Raw genomic sequence first — 16521 nt, 5'->3', positions numbered from 1 at the left:
TGCGAGTCTGTTTATATTTACATGAGTACGTATCGTTCGTGGATTCGAAGAAATCAGGTTCTGCCGCAACAGTGTTTCCGATTTTAATTCGTTCGTGATTCACAGGCACTTATCTTCTGTTCAATTTCTCGCGTAACGTATGAGAACTGCTCAATTTTTAGTTAATCGAATAAGAAGGGTGAATAATTATCAACTTTTTTATTCAGGATCATTCGATCGCTCGATTACAATTTTAAAGAAAAATTAGTATCGCAGTGGCTAGGTTCGCATACATTTTTAGGCGTTTTACTTCAATTATTTCCATGTGTAAAGATTACGTTAGGCTCTAGGGGCCGATGCTAGACCGATGCTTTTCGTTTAGGCTGGGCCGGTATTGCTCATTGATTGTGAGACTAAATATTTTGCTTAGGCGACATCGGTTTTTATTTAGTCTAATTATATGAATATAATATATTATATATAATATTAATTATATTAATATATTACATTAATATATATATATGTAATATAGTATATATTATAAACACATAAAAGAAAAATGTAATATATTAAAACAGGATAAACAAAGGTGTAGTTTGGACCTACATTTGTTACAAAAGGTGCTAATTTTTGTGTCAAATTCTTCGCCATCTTAGGACCTAATGTTTGGGAATACCTGTTATAACAATTGATACAGTATCTCCGAGTTTTCTGAACATTTCATGCCTGCCGCCGGTGGCCCATTTGACGGCCGAGTCTGGGCCTGAACGGAACGGCAAGCAAGGCACTTAACGTGTTAACCCTTTGCACTCGAGACGCGCCCTTCAGTCGCCATTTGATAAAATTTCAAAGTTTGATATTCATAAATATGACATCTCGGTGTGCGAGGTATCGAAATCAAATAATTCTACGTGTTATCACACGATTTCTAATCCTGCTAAGAAAAATATCTTCAGTTTTGTAACAAAAAATCCTTAAACACTTTGGCCAAAAAATCGCCGATGGTAATTATTTCGTTGGATTATAATATTTTTGTTCGTCATACTTCTAGTATGACAACATTTTCGTTGATCAATTTCATCATCCATTTAACAATCTTTGGTCAGGACGCACTGATTGAGTTTGTTCCTCACGTAGCCTGATTTACATTCACAACCTATCACACATTCCTGTAACAGAAAATCCACGTGGGTGTCAAACGTCGTCTCGCGATTGGTCGATTGACAGTCGAGGAATGTGATAACGTTGCTCACGAGAAGATAAACTTATCGATAACGAGATACTGACCAGAGTACAGACAGGAGGTGCTGGCTTCTCGCAGGTGTCCACGCACTGGGATCCACAGCTATTGAACACTTCGTTGGGTCCGCAGTTTTGCTCATGTCCTGGCGCGGACTGCGTAGCTGTAACAACGAGTTTCTCTGTTTACAGTCACAAAATGCCCTGTCACAAACGCTACTAAAGTGGACGATAGCCTGACACGATCGATGTAAACAAGGAAAACAATTGAAATCGTAACGATATATCTGTTTGTTTCGAAGATACGACTTATCTCGGAACAACTTACCCCGGGAATTTTTAGAAATAATCGTAACGCGTTGGTAGAACGAGGCAAAAATGGAAAACGAGTTAACTATCGACTGTAGAAATTGAACAAGGTCAAGACGACACAAGAAAAATACGTTAAAATGTGCGACTACTTACTGCCGTAAACGAGTCCTATAACGAGCAGGAGAAGAAAAGCTACTGTACGAGCCATGACGATTATCGAAGTCGTTTACAAATCATGAACAATAATTCAAATCACGAATCACTTCTCTGAATGCTGAAGGCTTGTCCGTGTTTTATATGTTTCGTCTTATCTTTTATCGTCATTTTTAAGCCGTGATATATGATAAAAATTTGATTAGTAAATGAAATTGGAAAGAATATCGAAGTTTGTACGAAGAGGATATATCTCGGTTAGATACCACTTTCAAGTATTCAGTTTCCAAGATGGAGGTTTATTGAGAACAATAGTGACTCAATGTATTCGAGTGAAGCGCTTGATACCAACTGTCTTCTTTGTTTCTTGTGGTTCCCGATGATGGGCTGGTGTTACTATGGTGCTGGCCTGGTGGTATCCCCGTGGTCGTCGTTGCTATTGATAGGGTAGCAGGTGGAAGGACTATGGGAAAAGGAAGGGATGCGTTTCGTCCCGGGCCTGCTAGCGGACTCATCATTAAAGCCACTTTAGCAGGCCCTGCCATAAACCAGGGATACCTAGGTAGCACTGGAACTTCTATTTAAGGGAAGTCGAGGAATCCATCTATTGGCAAGGGTGAGAACTTGGTCGCTACAATGTTCAACGTACTTGTTGCATATATCGTATTCTCAATAGCATAATTGCGAAGGCAAAATGTCGAGAAGAGACTGAGACTGAGATTGAATTTGAAGTACTTCGTGTCACCGATTTAATTGAAACTTTGTGGGTTTGTAGATTTCGTCATGCAGCTCAAGAATATATATCATTATAGTCGCCATTACTCGATAGTTTTTGAGATATTTACGATTAAAGTTTTATTACTTTTATATCTACAGATTTATTTCCAATGATTTTTAAATGGCGTTGTGGCCTAATAGCGATATCAGGAAATTCCTATGATGCAGGTCCTTGGTTCCATTCTCTCCCGTCTCTAATTGATTTCTTTCTTCAATCTTGCACTCTCCTTGTGAGATTGTGGTTGACCATTCGTGTTATCTCGCTTATCTCGCGTCCCGCTAATCTCGGCATTAGTTCGCCCGGTTTCTTTTGTTTTCCGAGATTAATCGGAAATCGGTCGATTCGGCTTAACAAAAGCGTGGAAGCAACTGTACGATCGCCGTGGGTCCAGGTAGAAAGTCGAACATAGGTCTACGTCGCCTTCCTCGCTAGCCCCTCTTTTCCTCCTCAACGAAATCCCTCATCGACGAAGTCAGGATAGGGCCAGTTTCACGGTCGTCGTGGCTCGTTTTACGGCACGGATACGACGTTTTGATCGCGATGAATACCGACCAGTTTGACCGGCGTTACGTAACTCGACGCATCAGGACAAAGAACCGTGGATTTGGTGGGTCGTTGGGTTCGCGAGAGGACCTCGATCGATCGCGATGGCGTCAGGGATATTCTCGGGTTGCGCCTTTGATAGCAAAGGGCGTGCTTATTTTCCGCAAATATCGGCAATTGTTATCAGACCTGTCCTCCTATTCGTCGCTCTTCGTTGACTCTACGCTGTTTGATCTTCGCTGAGATCTTCCTAGAAGTCAGCGTTCGACAAAGATGGCTGCGCGGAATTTTTAACGCGGCCTTGGTTTATCTCCTCGATCCTGCCTCTCTCGTCAGGTCTGACTAGATCTTTCGATCGACCGTGCCCGATCCGTATTACCTTTCGAATAGTCACGATTGTCGAAATCGGACGGCACGATTTAGCGGAACCCGATGATCGTTAGTCCCGCGACAGTTGCATCCGCGCTTGGAAATTTTCCCAACGAGGTTTGCGATCGACGATTCGATCGGGTCCGGTGAGTAAATATTTTTCTCGAGTTACATTTTAACGCAATACGTGTTTCCAAAAGAAATCACCTCGAGATAATGCGTTATCGCGGCACATTTGAGACACGCGGCGAACTGCTAACGAGTCCATAATCCGGACAGGGAGGTCATGATCTTTGACATCGGTGACGATTTTAACTGAAATTCATCCGCGCCATTGCGTCTCACTTGAGGTATCAAGATGTACCGGAATGGAGATTATTAAAACCAAATAAATAGCGTCACGCAAATATTTATTTCTCTTCTCGCGTACACTCTACATCCTACTACTTTCTGTGTTTATTCTTCTTAAACGCGTGCCGACGTCTATCCACCTCTATTACGTCGCGTGTACCTTGGCCAAGCTGGAATCGCTTCACGGTTTCAGCTGCAGGACTGCAACGAGATAACGATTCGTGGAAAATATCGAAAATTGCGGTTACACTCACCTTGGTTCTGAACTATGTCGAGTATACACGCCACGATGCTCACGCACTGGCCACGGCTGTTCCTATAGTATCCCCATTTGCATTTGCATCCTTGTACGCAAGGCTGGAAGAAACGATAATATCCCTCGGAATTTTGATTTTTATCGGTATTCCCGTCTTCGTTTTTCTACTTACGTCTGGGGTGCAGATTTCTGGGAAGGGGTTCTCGCAAGTCTCCGGACACTTGGGAACGCACGTCGTGTACTCCTCGTTTCTGCCGCATAGTATCGACGTCTCTGTGGAAGAACCTACATCTCCACTGTGAATCGTGAACGCAGCAAAATGTTTGATAATTACTTGACACACTTACCAGAGCCGTTCGTGTCGTCAGCAGCCACCAGAGCTCTATTGGGCACGACTGAAAGAGTAATGTTCTCGGTGTGAATATCGGCCAGTGTTTCGCACCGGATAATTTATCATTCCCTCGTGTCGTCTTTTAATCGTCCTTTTATGCTAACGAGCGAACGATAGCGCGTGGAAATTAGGGAACCGAATTATGGCTTATCGCTTGTCCGCGAGGATAAACGCGCAAAGATGAGGAACCGAGATTGACGAGGGAGAAAATTAACCGGATGACTTATGGTTATTAGGCGACAGCAAAAATTGACAGGAACGTTTAGTGCACTTACGTATGAGACAGAGAGACATCGCTACTAGCACTGTCGCGATGGGCTTCATTTTTCCGCAGATTTTCACGGTGGATTAAAGAAATCAGACATTGCGTTGCGATCGTCGCGCAGTCCCTTTTTATATTAACTCCTTGGCTTATTTGAGGACAGTATAATTCATTCCCGACGTTTATAATCGTTGTTCAAACGAGCTCGTGCTCGCGACCGAGTTTATTCTTTCGTGCGTGCCTCGGCTATCTCGTATCTCGAGCCGAATCCAATGACCTAGAATACCCTGCACTTGCACTGCGAGTTTAAATTCAAATTTAACGTTTATCCATCGCACGACGTCGAGTGAAAAAAATTCGCCTAATTCTCGACACGTGTACCGAATATTCCATTAGCTATCCTCCGCGCTCGTCGCGATACGTATGAAGCGGGCGCAAAAGTAGAACGATAAAAATGTGATAAATGAAGGCAACAATTCTTCCAAGGATGAATTTTACAATATAAACACCTCGAAGTCTATGTCGCGAATATTCGTGAAGCATTTTATAGCAACTGTTGGCTCGTGGTCGAAACTGTTACTCGAAAATGTCTCGTGTGTCTACTCTTCTTCTCATCCTTGCCGTTGCTCTCGTCTGCAGTAAGTACTTCATACCTAACTGGAAACCATCGCTTTCGAATTTTTCTTGTATCCTACATCGTCTCCTGCCCTCTTTCGTGTGTACATCCTCGTTACTGCTTACTCCGAACGTTTATCTCCGAGTACTTTCGTTTCCTCCGAAAAAGGAGCTACCTATCCTCGATTGTTTATCGTTTCATCGCCTCATTACAGTAAGCAGCGTCAATTGCGCTGCACAAAGATGCGGTCCAAACCAGGAATTTAGACCATGTGGAACGAAATGTGAACAGAGGTGTGGACAGCCCCCGGTTTCGTGTCCAGCGGTTAGTATAGGCATCGAGTACTCGTGTATCATAAGAATTTCGACTGTATATCGTTCTCGTTAATTCTCCCTATGCACACTGACGCACCGTTCTCGATTAACACGTTTATTTCCGCCAGGTATGCGTGGAAGCCTGTAATTGCATCAAAGGATACGTGAGAAATGCCAAAAACCAGTGCGTCGAGCGTAGCAAATGTTAGGATTCGTGGAGGCATAAGTGACATCTGGATGGCTATGTGGGAAAGTGCTAACTCTCGAAAGGAAAATGTCACGAATGCACGCGTGAATTCGGCTTCGTATATTTGCTTATCTCATTTCTTGTATCCGTTGTGTCTGCGTTGGAAAATTATTCCGCGCAAATAACGCGAATAAATGCAAATTTAAAGCGACCGCTGTCGTAAAACGTTACTTGTTCGCCACTTATCTCCGAAAGGATTAACCCGTGTTTGCGTCTATCCTGTTTCAGCGTGTATCAGGTACGCGATAATCTGACATTGAAAACGGCCGTGAAATCTCGACACGTTTCTCGAATTTAGCGATATGGCTGAAGTGGACTGGCGAATAATCGACGCAGGATTTGAGGATTTAAAACACCAGTTTATTAGCATGACCGTACACATTGTACCGGGTCGAAGTTGAAGGACGTGGCCAAGTGGTGGTCATGGGTAGAAGCGAGAAAGCGAAATAGTGGATAAAAATCCACGAATGATGAAGCACACGTTCAAAGCTGCTAACAGTCCGCCGGAGCAACGCAGGTTCCCTCTCCGTTCCTCAGGAACCCGGTCTTACACTGACAGCCGATCTTGCATTGCTGAAAAAGACGAAAGAATCGGTGTAAACGTGGGATCAGCGACTAATTTATAAAGTTAAACGTGGGATCAGCGAGTAATTTATAAAGGTAAACGTTGATACCGACATAGGTACAAACGCCTAGGCGTGGTTTGGCACACGAAGGCTCGCAGGCTGATCCACAGGTCCTGAACTCCTCGTTCAATCCGCACTGCTGACCGAAGGAACCTTCGAGAACACAAAATTATCCGTCACTGAACTTCCTCTGACTCACCGATACCCATAGTTGATGAAAAGGGAATGGGACATCGAGAAGATCGCATTCTCATGCGTGAACTTACTAGTGAAAACCGCCATGACGACGAGGCAAACTAGGAGGATTCGTGACATTGTCGGTCTCTGCTCCGAATTGTCACGGACGCTTGCGACTGACGCTACTGGCCAACTTCCCCAACTACTTGCCTTTATATACTGGCCTTACGAAACCAGGGAATCGTAGATCGTTTTAGCTCGTTTATTTTCCTCGTTCGGCTGCGTTCATCCTTGTTCATCTTTTCGGACGTATCTCCGTTTCTCTTTATCTCGTTCCTCTCTTCTTTTCCGGCTAACACGCGGCCAAGATGTAAACGAGAGGAATCCTGCGTTCGTTTTACACGACCACGTCTGTCAACGATAAACGGACGCCTTTGTGTCGGACCTTCGCTAGCCATTTCGCACCTCGTTCCGAGTTGACTTGATAATCGCTGCCACGACACTCGAGAGGATCCTAGAAATCCTCTTAGAGCAAATTACGAAACGGGAACGCGTTGACAGAGGTATGGATCTCGAAGTATGCATCTATAGACCTGGAAGGTGTATTTATAACGATGTTTCCCTTAGTCTTTCGTTGCTATATCGGTTGTCATAACGATTCGCGATAGAATATCGAACGGGTACCATAACAAATCTCTTGTCAGCGTCATTGCGTCATTCTGGTCTGCTTTCTCCGTTTAAACCTCTCGTGTAAATGATAAAAATGAAGAGCAGAAAATTCGCGTGGCGAGTCTTTATTTGGATGGCGTCACCCTGCATCCGGATCTATCTTTGCTTCGAGGAAAATTGATAAGCTGAATAGTTTCTTCGAAGCAGTGGGCTGGTGTCATGGAGCCTATGAAAACACTGTCAAAGGGTTCGAAGGGATACCTTTCTTTGGCAGTCAATCATACGCATCACGCATTGCGGAAAAACTCGAGTTTCCGCTTCCGCCATTTTGAAATTAAGAATAAAAGAGTGAATGTTCTTATTGAGATTTATTATCCCGATCTTTATCATACTTGTTTGGCACGATTCTGCCTAGGAACAGAGGAAAATTGGTTGCTGCTATGAAAAATACTCGAGTAGAAAGTGGAATACGTTTAGATACTTCTCTAATTGCGTTCACACGCTGTGCGATTTTTCCTATTCTTCGTTCTTCCTTAATTGTGTCTCGATTATATCGTTAGCTCCGCAACTACTTACGCAATTACGAGAAAGATCAGCTGCGTAATATTCGCTAGAACTAATTATTAATGCTATTAAAAGGAGGAAGACATGAGGCATAACGGGGAAACGAGGAACCCCAGGGTGCACCACGAGCAATACGAAGTTTCTACTGTTCAATCGTCCGAAACTTCAGCGATTACGAGCAGTTACCTCGAGGTTGCGGCTTTGCAGCCGTAATGCGTAGCACGGATAATAAGCGCCTATTTACTTATCGGTTGTTTGCTAATTATTTCTAAATTTCATAAACACCCGGAAAAGTCCCTGACTTTTGTATAAACGTTTCCTTTCGAGTGATTTCGACCTGATATCAGCCTGGATCCTCGTCGTACCGATTTGCCAATCGCGAGGTATAGCGAGGGCCCAGCAATTAGCGAGTGAAAAGGGTCGAGCCTCGGCTGATTCGATTGGGAAATTTAGACTGGTGAGCTCTCACCTTGTCAGCACCGCGATCAATCCAATGCAGATTCTCCTATCGACGTTTGCTTTTACCTTAAATGCCGTTTCGTTGTCGGTGGAGACAACGAGCCACGAATTCCACCCTCTCTCTTCGTCGCTCTCGCGGCTTCCTCTCCGCTTTTGCACGTTTTATTCAGCCAGACCCAGCGTCGACAATCGAATATCCGACAGTCAAAATGCTATTTATTATTGAGCACTCAGCACCGACTTTCTCCATTTCGTTTCCTTTTTACCCCCTCCCTGCCCGCGAATAATTCGTTTCCATAGTCGAACGCCCCTTTATGAAATTTATTACCTCGTTTCTTCCTACTTCGCGTCGGTAATTCCTTTTTTCTCCGGCGTTTCGTTTTTCTCGGAGAAATCGGCCGATAGATGGACCGGTCGCGTAACACGACCGTAACGTCTGCAACGGTCGAGAAATTCGTCGTGGTTCTCACCGTCGGTCGACATCGATTCGCTCGACCTATTTAGCGTTTTCACGGGATTGCCGTGAAGCTGGAAGAAACGTTGCTCGTCAACGGGGACCAGCAGCCAGTGACAGCGGAAAACTCGATTGGAAGTGCTCGAGTTACCCTCCTCGACCAGTGCTTCCCTTCTTGCTTGCCCGCAGACGTTCGCCCTTCGCTCTCTATTCCACTTTTCACCCCTCTGTAACGTCACGTCACAGGAGGCGAGCGGTGGCTCCTTTGTCCCTGCCAAGGGCCACCATTTTGCCCCCCATGGAACGGCCGTTCTGACACAGTGACCCGATATTAACGCGTCCAATCAGCGTCCCTCCGTTTCGAACAATGCTAAACGCTCTCTATTCTCCCTGCAAGTTTCTCTAAACAACTTCGTACGACGGACTTTTTCATCCGGTAGATCTACATCTACGACACCGTCCTATTTCCCCAGCAGAAATAGCTTTACAGAGATAATCTCTGAACCTGGCGCGATAACGCATGGGAAAATTATGCCGGCTCGGCTTCTGTTCCGAGTTACGTGCATAACGTATTAACGGTATCGTTGCGCGTTCTTCCATTTCGATACATTAAATCGCCATCCTCGTTCGTCAGACGTCTTATCGTAAAGGACATCGTGCCTCGACGCCAGGGTTCCAGCCACGAGCATATGCATTAGCGCGTTTAGAAACGGAATTACCGATTCTGGTAAATTCCCAATGTCGCGTAAACGGGAAAAACGTCCGTGAAAATGAAGCACGCGATTTTCCGAGACTTATGTCTTTCACCAACAACGCGCAAATATTACAGCGTAATTAGAATTGTTCATGGATTGGAAAAAAGTCAATGACAGGAAAGAGAGGAAAGAAAGGGGTACGATTGATACATACAATGAACGATAATCTCGCATATACATGGATTCCTCGAAATTTTTTTAAGATTTATCTGACGATAAAAAAGGAAGGTATTAAACACATTAAATGTGACACGTTAATGCTAAGTAACTTAATGAGAAAATTCCAAGTGTATTTTTCTCTTTCGCGTCTGATGATTCACTCGTCTAAAATGTGGATAGAAATGACCACCAAATCTTCTACGTTTCTTCACAGTTAACGCATTAGTATATTTAGATAGAAATATTTAAGTAATGAAAACAACTCGCAATAAACTATTTTAACACTAGATTTACGGAACCCGTGAATTTGACGGAAGGGTTGCTCCAATTATACGATGGTAACAGATTTAGTTAACTTATATTAAGGCTGATAATATAATATATAATTGTTTTTAAATTAAACTAATCGTTAAAAAAAAGGCACGTGGTTTCCTTTACCTGTCAATTTGACAGGTGTACTTAGAAATAGGTATACAGATAGCGACCGTAAACCTAAACTAATCAGGTTTCGGTTTAAATTAGGTTCGGTTAAAAAGTAATTAAATTAGGTTAAAAACTAATTAAATTATTTTTTTTTAAACCAAAAAATAATTGACACTTTCTAGAAAATTCTTCTCTCTTTCTCTCCCACTCTTATTAACCCTTTGCACTAGAGAGGTGGCCTTCAGTCACCGTTTCATAAAATTTGGAAGATCGATATTAATTAATATATCAAATTTGATTTAACGTAACAGTGTGCGGGGTATCGAAATTAAATAATTCTACAATTCTATTATTATACAATTCTTTATTTACTGCTCAAAAACGTATCGTCAGTTTTTTTAGTAGAGAATCTTTGAATTTCTACTCTTCTCTAGCCAAAAATCGTCGAGTGCAAAGGGTTAACCGTTACATACCCATGTTCTCTCTTTGACGATTCTCACATAACTGTTTTATTCTAGCACATTCTTTTAAACATTTTTCAAACATCATTCATACTAGACTGCACCCGCATATATTGTATTTATATCATCGCAAATGAGTTTCACTTATTCAACCTCATTCCCATTCATACATATAAAACACGCAGAAAATACCTCGATTAATGATATCTGGGCTGAACAGATTTATTTATCTGACACCGAGAAATTAATTTCTGTAATATCTGTAAACCTTTGTATATCTTATCGGAAAGAAATGTTGGGTGACTAACGATTCGTTGGCTCTTATTTTTATTCTATTCTAGTAGCTGTTAGTCGCTAAAAGGGCCTAGCTAATAAACGCAGACCGATTTCAGAGTTCAAACACAATCTACTCATTCCTACTTTCACTAAGGGCCAATGGTCATCTTCATCCCACCAAGAACTAACATTATATAAGCACCTACAAAATTTGCGAAATGTCAGATTTTTCTTCTCAGCCGACTTGTATTTTTCCGACGTAGTCTTGTTGCTGGAACGTGTATTGCATATAGAAATTCGGGTTTCAGCATGGACCAAAGTACAAGATAACAGTGCAAAACCTGATAATTTTGCCACTGCTGTTATAAAGCCATCCCGGTAGTCGAGTACCTGACGTTGAACAGTGTCCACGAAATGATGGTCACTAGTGACCACCTTCAAAATGATTCCTATTGACTGTCTGACTTCCCTGGACGTTTCTTTCATAGACAGAGCTTTGGTCACTGACAACTATCAGACTATTCTGGTCGTTTCTGAACTTTCTTTTTCCCCAACTGTCAACGCGGACAGTGTCCATCTCGGGGATCGATGATGGGAAATAATGTATTGCTGCGCGGGTTTTTCCTTTCGAAGATTCCCTCCTTATGACAATCATAATACTCATAACACTCGTGTCGCTTTATTACGATAAAATCGCGTAATCGAGACTTGGAAAGACTTCCACGTTCGGGGAAGCATTACTATTCTGCACCAGACTATTTAACGGAAGAATCCAATCGTTTCCAAGAAGCGAAAGAATTTCGTTGATCACTCAGTGTGGAAATACGGTATTAAAATATATAGCATCCCAGATAGGAAAACAATATACGCGGTTCGTGTAATACAGGTTTGCGAGATCAAGGATAGGAAGATAATAAATTGCAAGGATGTTGGAAAGCATCGGTTCGGAAAAAAGTGATCGAGCTACATTTCTGTAGAAGGAAAAGAAAGGGGAATCACAAGATGGTGAGGCAATATCGTAATGACTTGTTTGGAATGTGTTCGTTTACCCTAGATTTGATGTGTGAGTGAAAAACATTTATGTAACGTATATAAGCATCAGTTGTCGCATTCGCAGGCCAGTTTATACTTAATCGAGAACATCGAGTGCTTCAGAGAGATGTCAAGATTCGTTGTTCTATTGTTCGTCACCTTGGCGGTGTTGTACACCGGTAAGTCTTCTACCAGTTGGTCTAGGTGACGTAATTTTCTGAGAGATGTCAAGATTCGTTGTTCTATTGTTCGTCACCTTGGCGGTGTTGTACACCGGTAAGTCGTCTACCAGTTGGTCTAGGTGACGTAATTTTCAAAAGAGTCCGAAAAATCGAGATGGATAGTGAGAGTTCGTTGTGTTTCAGCCGCATACGCTAAGAAACTCGTCTGTGACATGCCAAACGAGGAATACCATTGTGGAAGCGCCTGTCAAACCACTTGTGCCACCCTGGGCCAACCTTGTCCGATCAAAAATATCGTGAGTTCAAGTTGATCCAGAGGTCGACTCGGTTCGATATCATTCGACCGGTAGATATCAGCGTGGTTTTGCTTGCAGAGATGTAACGACGCCTGCTATTGCAAGAGTGGCTACGCCAGGAACCGCAGAGGCATTTGCATTCCCGTACAAAATTGTTCCAAGAGACGTCACGCTGTCCCATTGCTGCGTCTCGACTCCATCCTTTACTAATATTTCCCAGCGTAATTGCTCTGCGAACTTACATAACTATCATCTCTACTCTCGAATCTCGTAAGAACGTAGATAACAAAGCGCTGACATTCTTCCGACACGTTCCAAACGCACACGCCTGTATCGCTCTGGTACGCAGTTCGATTCGCAATAAAACTCGGATTGCGCCATCGCGTAGATGGAAAATATTCGCTGACAGTCTATTAAACGTTTATTTATTCTACATTCGTCGTCTTGCGTCTCTCCCTGTTCGCTCCACGTACAAAGTTCAGCGTTATCCGCGATGCATCGATTGCACAACCTGCCGGCAATGGTGAAACGACGTGCACACTTTCGCGCTGTTTCCTCCGACTGTACCTCAGATCCAGGTTCCCGTGGGATCGTCGTCGCGTTTGCTTTAAGCCGCTTTCGAGATTAGCGAAGGCAGAGCCGTTGTCCGGCTGCTGACGAGCCAGACTTTGCGGCACGAAAGCGAGTTCCGCGAGCAAGAACAATCGGAAAGTCAAACAGTTTGACCCGGGGAAGAGGGGCTTCAATATTTGGATGCGTAATGTAATTCACGGACAAGTCGAAAGCACCGAGGCCTCCCGATATTCCCTCCCCCGTCGCCCCTTGGTCGGCCGCGAGATCGCGATGGACCATTGGAATCGAAAACGGCTTGCCGATAAGGCCAGTCGCGATAAAAGTTTATCGCATCGCAGTGCTCTCTCTCACCCCTATCCTCTCCGCTCTCACGTTTGTCTGAACGCTCCGTGTCGCAGCCAGAAGGGTTATCTGCGTCGGAGGCCGGTGTTTGCGTTTCGCTTTCTCGGATTCGACGGAACAACTGTTTACCGTGCCACCACGGCGATTCGTTTGCGCAGAGATATTCGCTTTGCACCGTCTCTGTTCCGCGAACAGGTATTTCGCAAATACGCAGCGACGAAACGCATCTGACCGGCAATGAACCGGAGGATCGCTTATCAATAAGAGGTACAAGATGGCGGTTCATCGCGAGGAAAGATAACGAGGAAGGTAGGTCGTACGTAACTCGCACACTCGTCGCGACCAGCGTCTATTCGAATTTCGCATGCTGCTCGACACGTGCGCTCTGCTCATTCCCCTTCTGCGGTCGAACGGAGAGGAACGTCGGGATGGATGAAAGAGAGATAGAGAGAGGGTGAGAGTAACCCTGGCCCGAGGGGTTGCTCGAGTTTCCAGCGGGCATTTGTTTAATTGGGAACCGACATGGCCGCCAGAGCTCACCCCTGCATCCAACCGCCCCATCTGCACGATCACATCGTCGCGAAAATGCGTCGCGTGCCACGTGCGCTCGGTTTTTCGCCCTGTGACCTTGATTCCCTATCGCTGCATATCCAACGACGACGCGTTGCACCGCATTCCGTCGATAATGGCCGCGCTTGCGTTGCATCGATCTGGCTCGCAGGGGTTGCCAGACAGCGCGCTCGCTGTTTACTCCCAGTCCCGTTCTTCTTCGCGTTTTTGGCGGAAATTCAAAGATTTTCCACAGATCCGCCTCCTCTGGCACGTAACCGAGGAGGTGTAGGGTGCTCGAGCGCTACATCCTTCATAGTTGCCTAGTAGGCAAACGGCGATTAGATGGTTGACACTTTGACTGTCACGCACTTTTCGTATGGCTATAAAATTTCCATTATTCTTATGTGACGATGATATAACGACGAATTATCGAATAATATGGCTAACAAAACACCGTGCAAATTATTAACGTCTTCTGCTCAAAGTCCTCTATCTATTCGCGCTGGTCAAGTTTTCAAAGAATAGTTGGAATAAAACAAATATAAATTCAAAAAATTAGTATGGCCGAAGACTGGAGATCATCATGGCCCTACCGAAGAGACAACCTCTGGTCACCGATGAGGACCACCATGACAGTCAACGTTCCGGGTCACAGTGGGATCTTTACTTCGGCGAAGCACGCTTCTCAGGGAATATACCGTCCTAATCTGTCCGACCTCGAGACTCCGATGGGACTATCGAATGGTCGTCGCGTGGAGTGCTTCGATTTTTTCATCGTCGCATCGTGACGAAACAATCGCAAGGGAACAATCGCGAGAGACGCTCGACGTCGGGCGACTTTCTCTCTGTCCGCCGTTACACTTCCGTTCCTTTCGCTACATTTCACCGCCTTTATCTCGCGGCAAGCGGGAAAAAAGTTTGAACAGGCAGCGAGGCAGCGCGGATCGGCGAAAGACCGTGGCAGAAATTTCGCGGGCGAATTTCCACGGCGCAGTAACGACGCAGATTACTCCCCTTTGTTAGTTCACTTGTCGTGCAAGCTGTTATCGGGAGAGCACCGACGAGGGGGGTGACTGTGAAATTTCCGCAGCGAGCAACATGGCCGCGGCTGGATCAACCCCTGCGCGTCAAGTTTCCCGCGTCTCTGTTAGGGACACGGGTCGGAGAGAGAAAGAGGGTGGTACAGGGCTATATTCCGGTCGCGTTTTACGCGCTGCGTATATTATTATCGCGAGTTCATTCCAGCCTCTCGGCCGCCACTCCATTCGCCCGAATGAACGCTGGATCAAAGTGACATTCCGCCATGAAATTCCGCCACCTATAATTCGGTCTTTGCGGGATTTCCTACTAGATCGAGGGAGGGTGCCGTCTTTGTTCGCTGCGTCGTAAAATATACACCGTTTCCGGCCTGGCATATGGCGTATACCGCCAACCGCTGGGTACAGTTTCCGCCATCGTTTCGTTGCGCGCGAATCGTCGGTTGGGGAGAGGGAAGAGGGAAGAGGAGAAAATATATAACTGGGCTGGAAGAAATCCGAACACGGTTCTTTATGGAACACGGTAAAGAAATCCGTGCTCCACGCGAAACAGGGTGGATATAGTTAGGATATACTAGACCCCGGCTAAAAACGCCGCGCCCCTAATGTCAGCCGGGGTATTATGAAGCGCACGAGGATACTTTCTAAGCAAATGCTCGACGGTGGTTCCGGTGGATTAGAAAATACTGCCTGAAGGGCTTTGCCGTGGCTTCTTGGCTGAGAACGAGAAGGGGCCAGCGCGTGCAAAGAGAGCAGGCTGTTCAATCGGCTCGTATTTATCCTGGGCTAATTAATGAAAAGGAGGGTAGAAGGGAAAAAAGCCGGGTAAACAGCGGCAAGCGAGCTCTCGCCGAGCTATACGATCCAATACCATTTCGACCTACGTAGAAGAGAGAGAGAGAGAGAGAGAGACTCTTCTCCCTGCCATGATCCTTTCGCGCGTCTCGGGAGGGTAATTCCTGCGAATTTTCTCGAGCAATCAAACCTGGAGTTTCGATCTCGCCGAACGGGGAAGACACGTTCTCCGGGAAAATCCGCCGATATGATAATCCCGACGAAAGGCAAACACCGGGCTTCCTATGAATATTCAATCGAAGCGGAACGAGTGTCTGTTTATTCGCGCGGAACGGCCGTGTTAAATTACTTAAAACTGGCCATGAACGAGGATCAATAGAGGAAACGGCGTCCGATCGAGCGAGAGTCAGTTCGATGAAACTCTAATCCCGGGGAATCCTCGAGTCTCCTTGGAGCTCGAGTGAGGCTCGAGAACAGGAGAGCAAGAATCGTTCATCGGTGGGTCGGAAATTTTCATTGACCCCACAAGTGGCTCGTTACACGGGCCTCCTTTCTTTCCTCGCTCTTCTCCCCTCCCCCGGAGGATCCCTACCGTCGACTATTTCCCGAAATGGGCGTTCGTTCGTACGAATGATCGGCAAATCGATTGGAAAAATGATTGGGTGGCTTGTCGGACAGAATCGTCGGATCCGTCGAGCGGGACGGACGAAATAACGGCCGTGAGCAAGATAAATACGTTTCCCGGCTGAGGGGGAACGGTAAAGAAACGACAGAGATTTCTATTAGCCCCGACAAGCATCCGACCCTGCTCTACGAGCTTCTCGGTTTTCATTCCGCAATTAGCGTAACGAGCTGGCTAAGAAATCGAGAAACGATCCA

The 16521-nt window shown here is 45.1% G+C and overlaps 5 protein-coding genes across 7 annotated transcripts; 2 read left to right on the top strand and 3 right to left on the bottom strand.

The window, feature by feature from the left end:
* Nucleotides 1–839: 839 nt before the first annotated feature.
* On the bottom strand, nt 840–1781 carry LOC108551504 (chymotrypsin inhibitor-like). Of its 2 annotated transcripts, none has more exons than XM_017905703.1 (3): nt 1684–1781; nt 1267–1400; nt 840–1148 (listed from the first exon to the last, which is right to left on the bottom strand). In XM_017905703.1, the coding sequence occupies exons 1-3, from the start codon at nt 1736–1738 to the stop codon at nt 1068–1070; spliced, it is 270 nt and encodes an 89-aa protein (XP_017761192.1). In that variant the 5' UTR covers nt 1739–1781; the 3' UTR covers nt 840–1067. The 2 variants fall into 2 exon arrangements, with proteins under 2 accessions (XP_017761192.1, XP_017761193.1); XM_017905704.1 differs by having other exon boundaries at nt 1267–1382.
* A 2065-nt stretch (nt 1782–3846) lies between these two features.
* On the bottom strand, nt 3847–4748 carry LOC108551509 (venom peptide CtAPI). The gene is made up of 5 exons (XM_017905710.1): nt 4647–4748; nt 4328–4375; nt 4153–4265; nt 3979–4081; nt 3847–3925 (listed from the first exon to the last, which is right to left on the bottom strand). Exons 1-5 carry the CDS (start codon nt 4693–4695, stop codon nt 3906–3908), a joined length of 333 nt encoding a protein of 110 aa, XP_017761199.1. The 5' UTR covers nt 4696–4748; the 3' UTR covers nt 3847–3905.
* Nucleotides 4749–5177: 429 nt separating this feature from the next.
* LOC108551508 (chymotrypsin-elastase inhibitor ixodidin) lies at nt 5178–5977 on the top strand. Its single transcript, XM_017905709.1, has 3 exons — nt 5178–5271; nt 5464–5573; nt 5692–5977. The coding sequence occupies exons 1-3, from the start codon at nt 5220–5222 to the stop codon at nt 5770–5772; spliced, it is 243 nt and encodes an 80-aa protein (XP_017761198.1). The 5' UTR covers nt 5178–5219; the 3' UTR covers nt 5773–5977.
* Nucleotides 5978–6148: 171 nt separating this feature from the next.
* LOC108551506 (chymotrypsin inhibitor-like) lies at nt 6149–6806 on the bottom strand. Its single transcript, XM_017905705.1, has 3 exons — nt 6703–6806; nt 6489–6589; nt 6149–6383 (listed from the first exon to the last, which is right to left on the bottom strand). Exons 1-3 carry the CDS (start codon nt 6749–6751, stop codon nt 6303–6305), a joined length of 231 nt encoding a protein of 76 aa, XP_017761194.1. The 5' UTR covers nt 6752–6806; the 3' UTR covers nt 6149–6302.
* A 5160-nt stretch (nt 6807–11966) lies between these two features.
* LOC108551507 (inducible metalloproteinase inhibitor protein) lies at nt 11967–12774 on the top strand. 2 transcript variants are annotated; one of them, XM_017905708.1, is made up of 3 exons: nt 11967–12044; nt 12231–12343; nt 12422–12774. In XM_017905708.1, the coding sequence occupies exons 1-3, from the start codon at nt 11993–11995 to the stop codon at nt 12551–12553; spliced, it is 297 nt and encodes a 98-aa protein (XP_017761197.1). In that variant the 5' UTR covers nt 11967–11992; the 3' UTR covers nt 12554–12774. The 2 variants fall into 2 exon arrangements, with proteins under 2 accessions (XP_017761197.1, XP_017761195.1); XM_017905706.1 differs by lacking the exon at nt 11967–12044 and adding an exon at nt 12087–12141.
* The last annotated feature ends 3747 nt before the right edge of the window (nt 12775–16521 follow it).

The sequence above is a fragment of the Eufriesea mexicana genome, unplaced genomic scaffold (assembly GCF_001483705.2).
Source record: "Eufriesea mexicana isolate 0111107269 unplaced genomic scaffold, ASM148370v2 scaffold3014, whole genome shotgun sequence".
NCBI lineage: Eukaryota > Metazoa > Arthropoda > Insecta > Hymenoptera > Apidae > Eufriesea > Eufriesea mexicana.
This window is presented reverse-complemented; position numbering and strand designations above follow the sequence as displayed.

Excerpts from the sequence above, each read along its gene's own strand:
- LOC108551504 (XM_017905703.1), bottom strand. The coding sequence starts at position 1,738 with ATGGCTCGTACAGTAGCTTTTCTTCTCCTGCTCGTTATAGGACTCGTT. Across the intron at positions 1,401-1,683 it reads TATAGGACTCGTTTACGGCA|AGAAACTCGTTGTTACAGCT; the intron begins GTAAGTAGTCGC and ends GACTGTAAACAG. Across the intron at positions 1,149-1,266 it reads CACCTCCTGTCTGTACTCTG|GAATGTGTGATAGGTTGTGA; the intron begins GTCAGTATCTCG and ends TTTCTGTTACAG.
- LOC108551509 (XM_017905710.1), bottom strand. The coding sequence starts at position 4,695 with ATGAAGCCCATCGCGACAGTGCTAGTAGCGATGTCTCTCTGTCTCATA. Across the intron at positions 4,376-4,646 it reads GATGTCTCTCTGTCTCATAC|TCGTGCCCAATAGAGCTCTG; the intron begins GTAAGTGCACTA and ends TTACTCTTTCAG. Across the intron at positions 4,266-4,327 it reads TGACGACACGAACGGCTCTG|GTTCTTCCACAGAGACGTCG; the intron begins GTAAGTGTGTCA and ends GTGGAGATGTAG.
- LOC108551508 (XM_017905709.1), top strand. The coding sequence starts at position 5,220 with ATGTCTCGTGTGTCTACTCTTCTTCTCATCCTTGCCGTTGCTCTCGTC. Across the intron at positions 5,272-5,463 it reads TGCCGTTGCTCTCGTCTGCA|TAAGCAGCGTCAATTGCGCT; the intron begins GTAAGTACTTCA and ends GCCTCATTACAG. Across the intron at positions 5,574-5,691 it reads CCCCGGTTTCGTGTCCAGCG|GTATGCGTGGAAGCCTGTAA; the intron begins GTTAGTATAGGC and ends TATTTCCGCCAG.
- LOC108551506 (XM_017905705.1), bottom strand. The coding sequence starts at position 6,751 with ATGTCACGAATCCTCCTAGTTTGCCTCGTCGTCATGGCGGTTTTCACT. Across the intron at positions 6,590-6,702 it reads CGTCATGGCGGTTTTCACTA|GTTCCTTCGGTCAGCAGTGC; the intron begins GTAAGTTCACGC and ends GTGTTCTCGAAG. Across the intron at positions 6,384-6,488 it reads GCCTAGGCGTTTGTACCTAT|CAATGCAAGATCGGCTGTCA; the intron begins GTCGGTATCAAC and ends CGTCTTTTTCAG.
- LOC108551507 (XM_017905708.1), top strand. The coding sequence starts at position 11,993 with ATGTCAAGATTCGTTGTTCTATTGTTCGTCACCTTGGCGGTGTTGTAC. Across the intron at positions 12,045-12,230 it reads CTTGGCGGTGTTGTACACCG|CCGCATACGCTAAGAAACTC; the intron begins GTAAGTCTTCTA and ends GTTGTGTTTCAG. Across the intron at positions 12,344-12,421 it reads CTTGTCCGATCAAAAATATC|AGATGTAACGACGCCTGCTA; the intron begins GTGAGTTCAAGT and ends TTTTGCTTGCAG.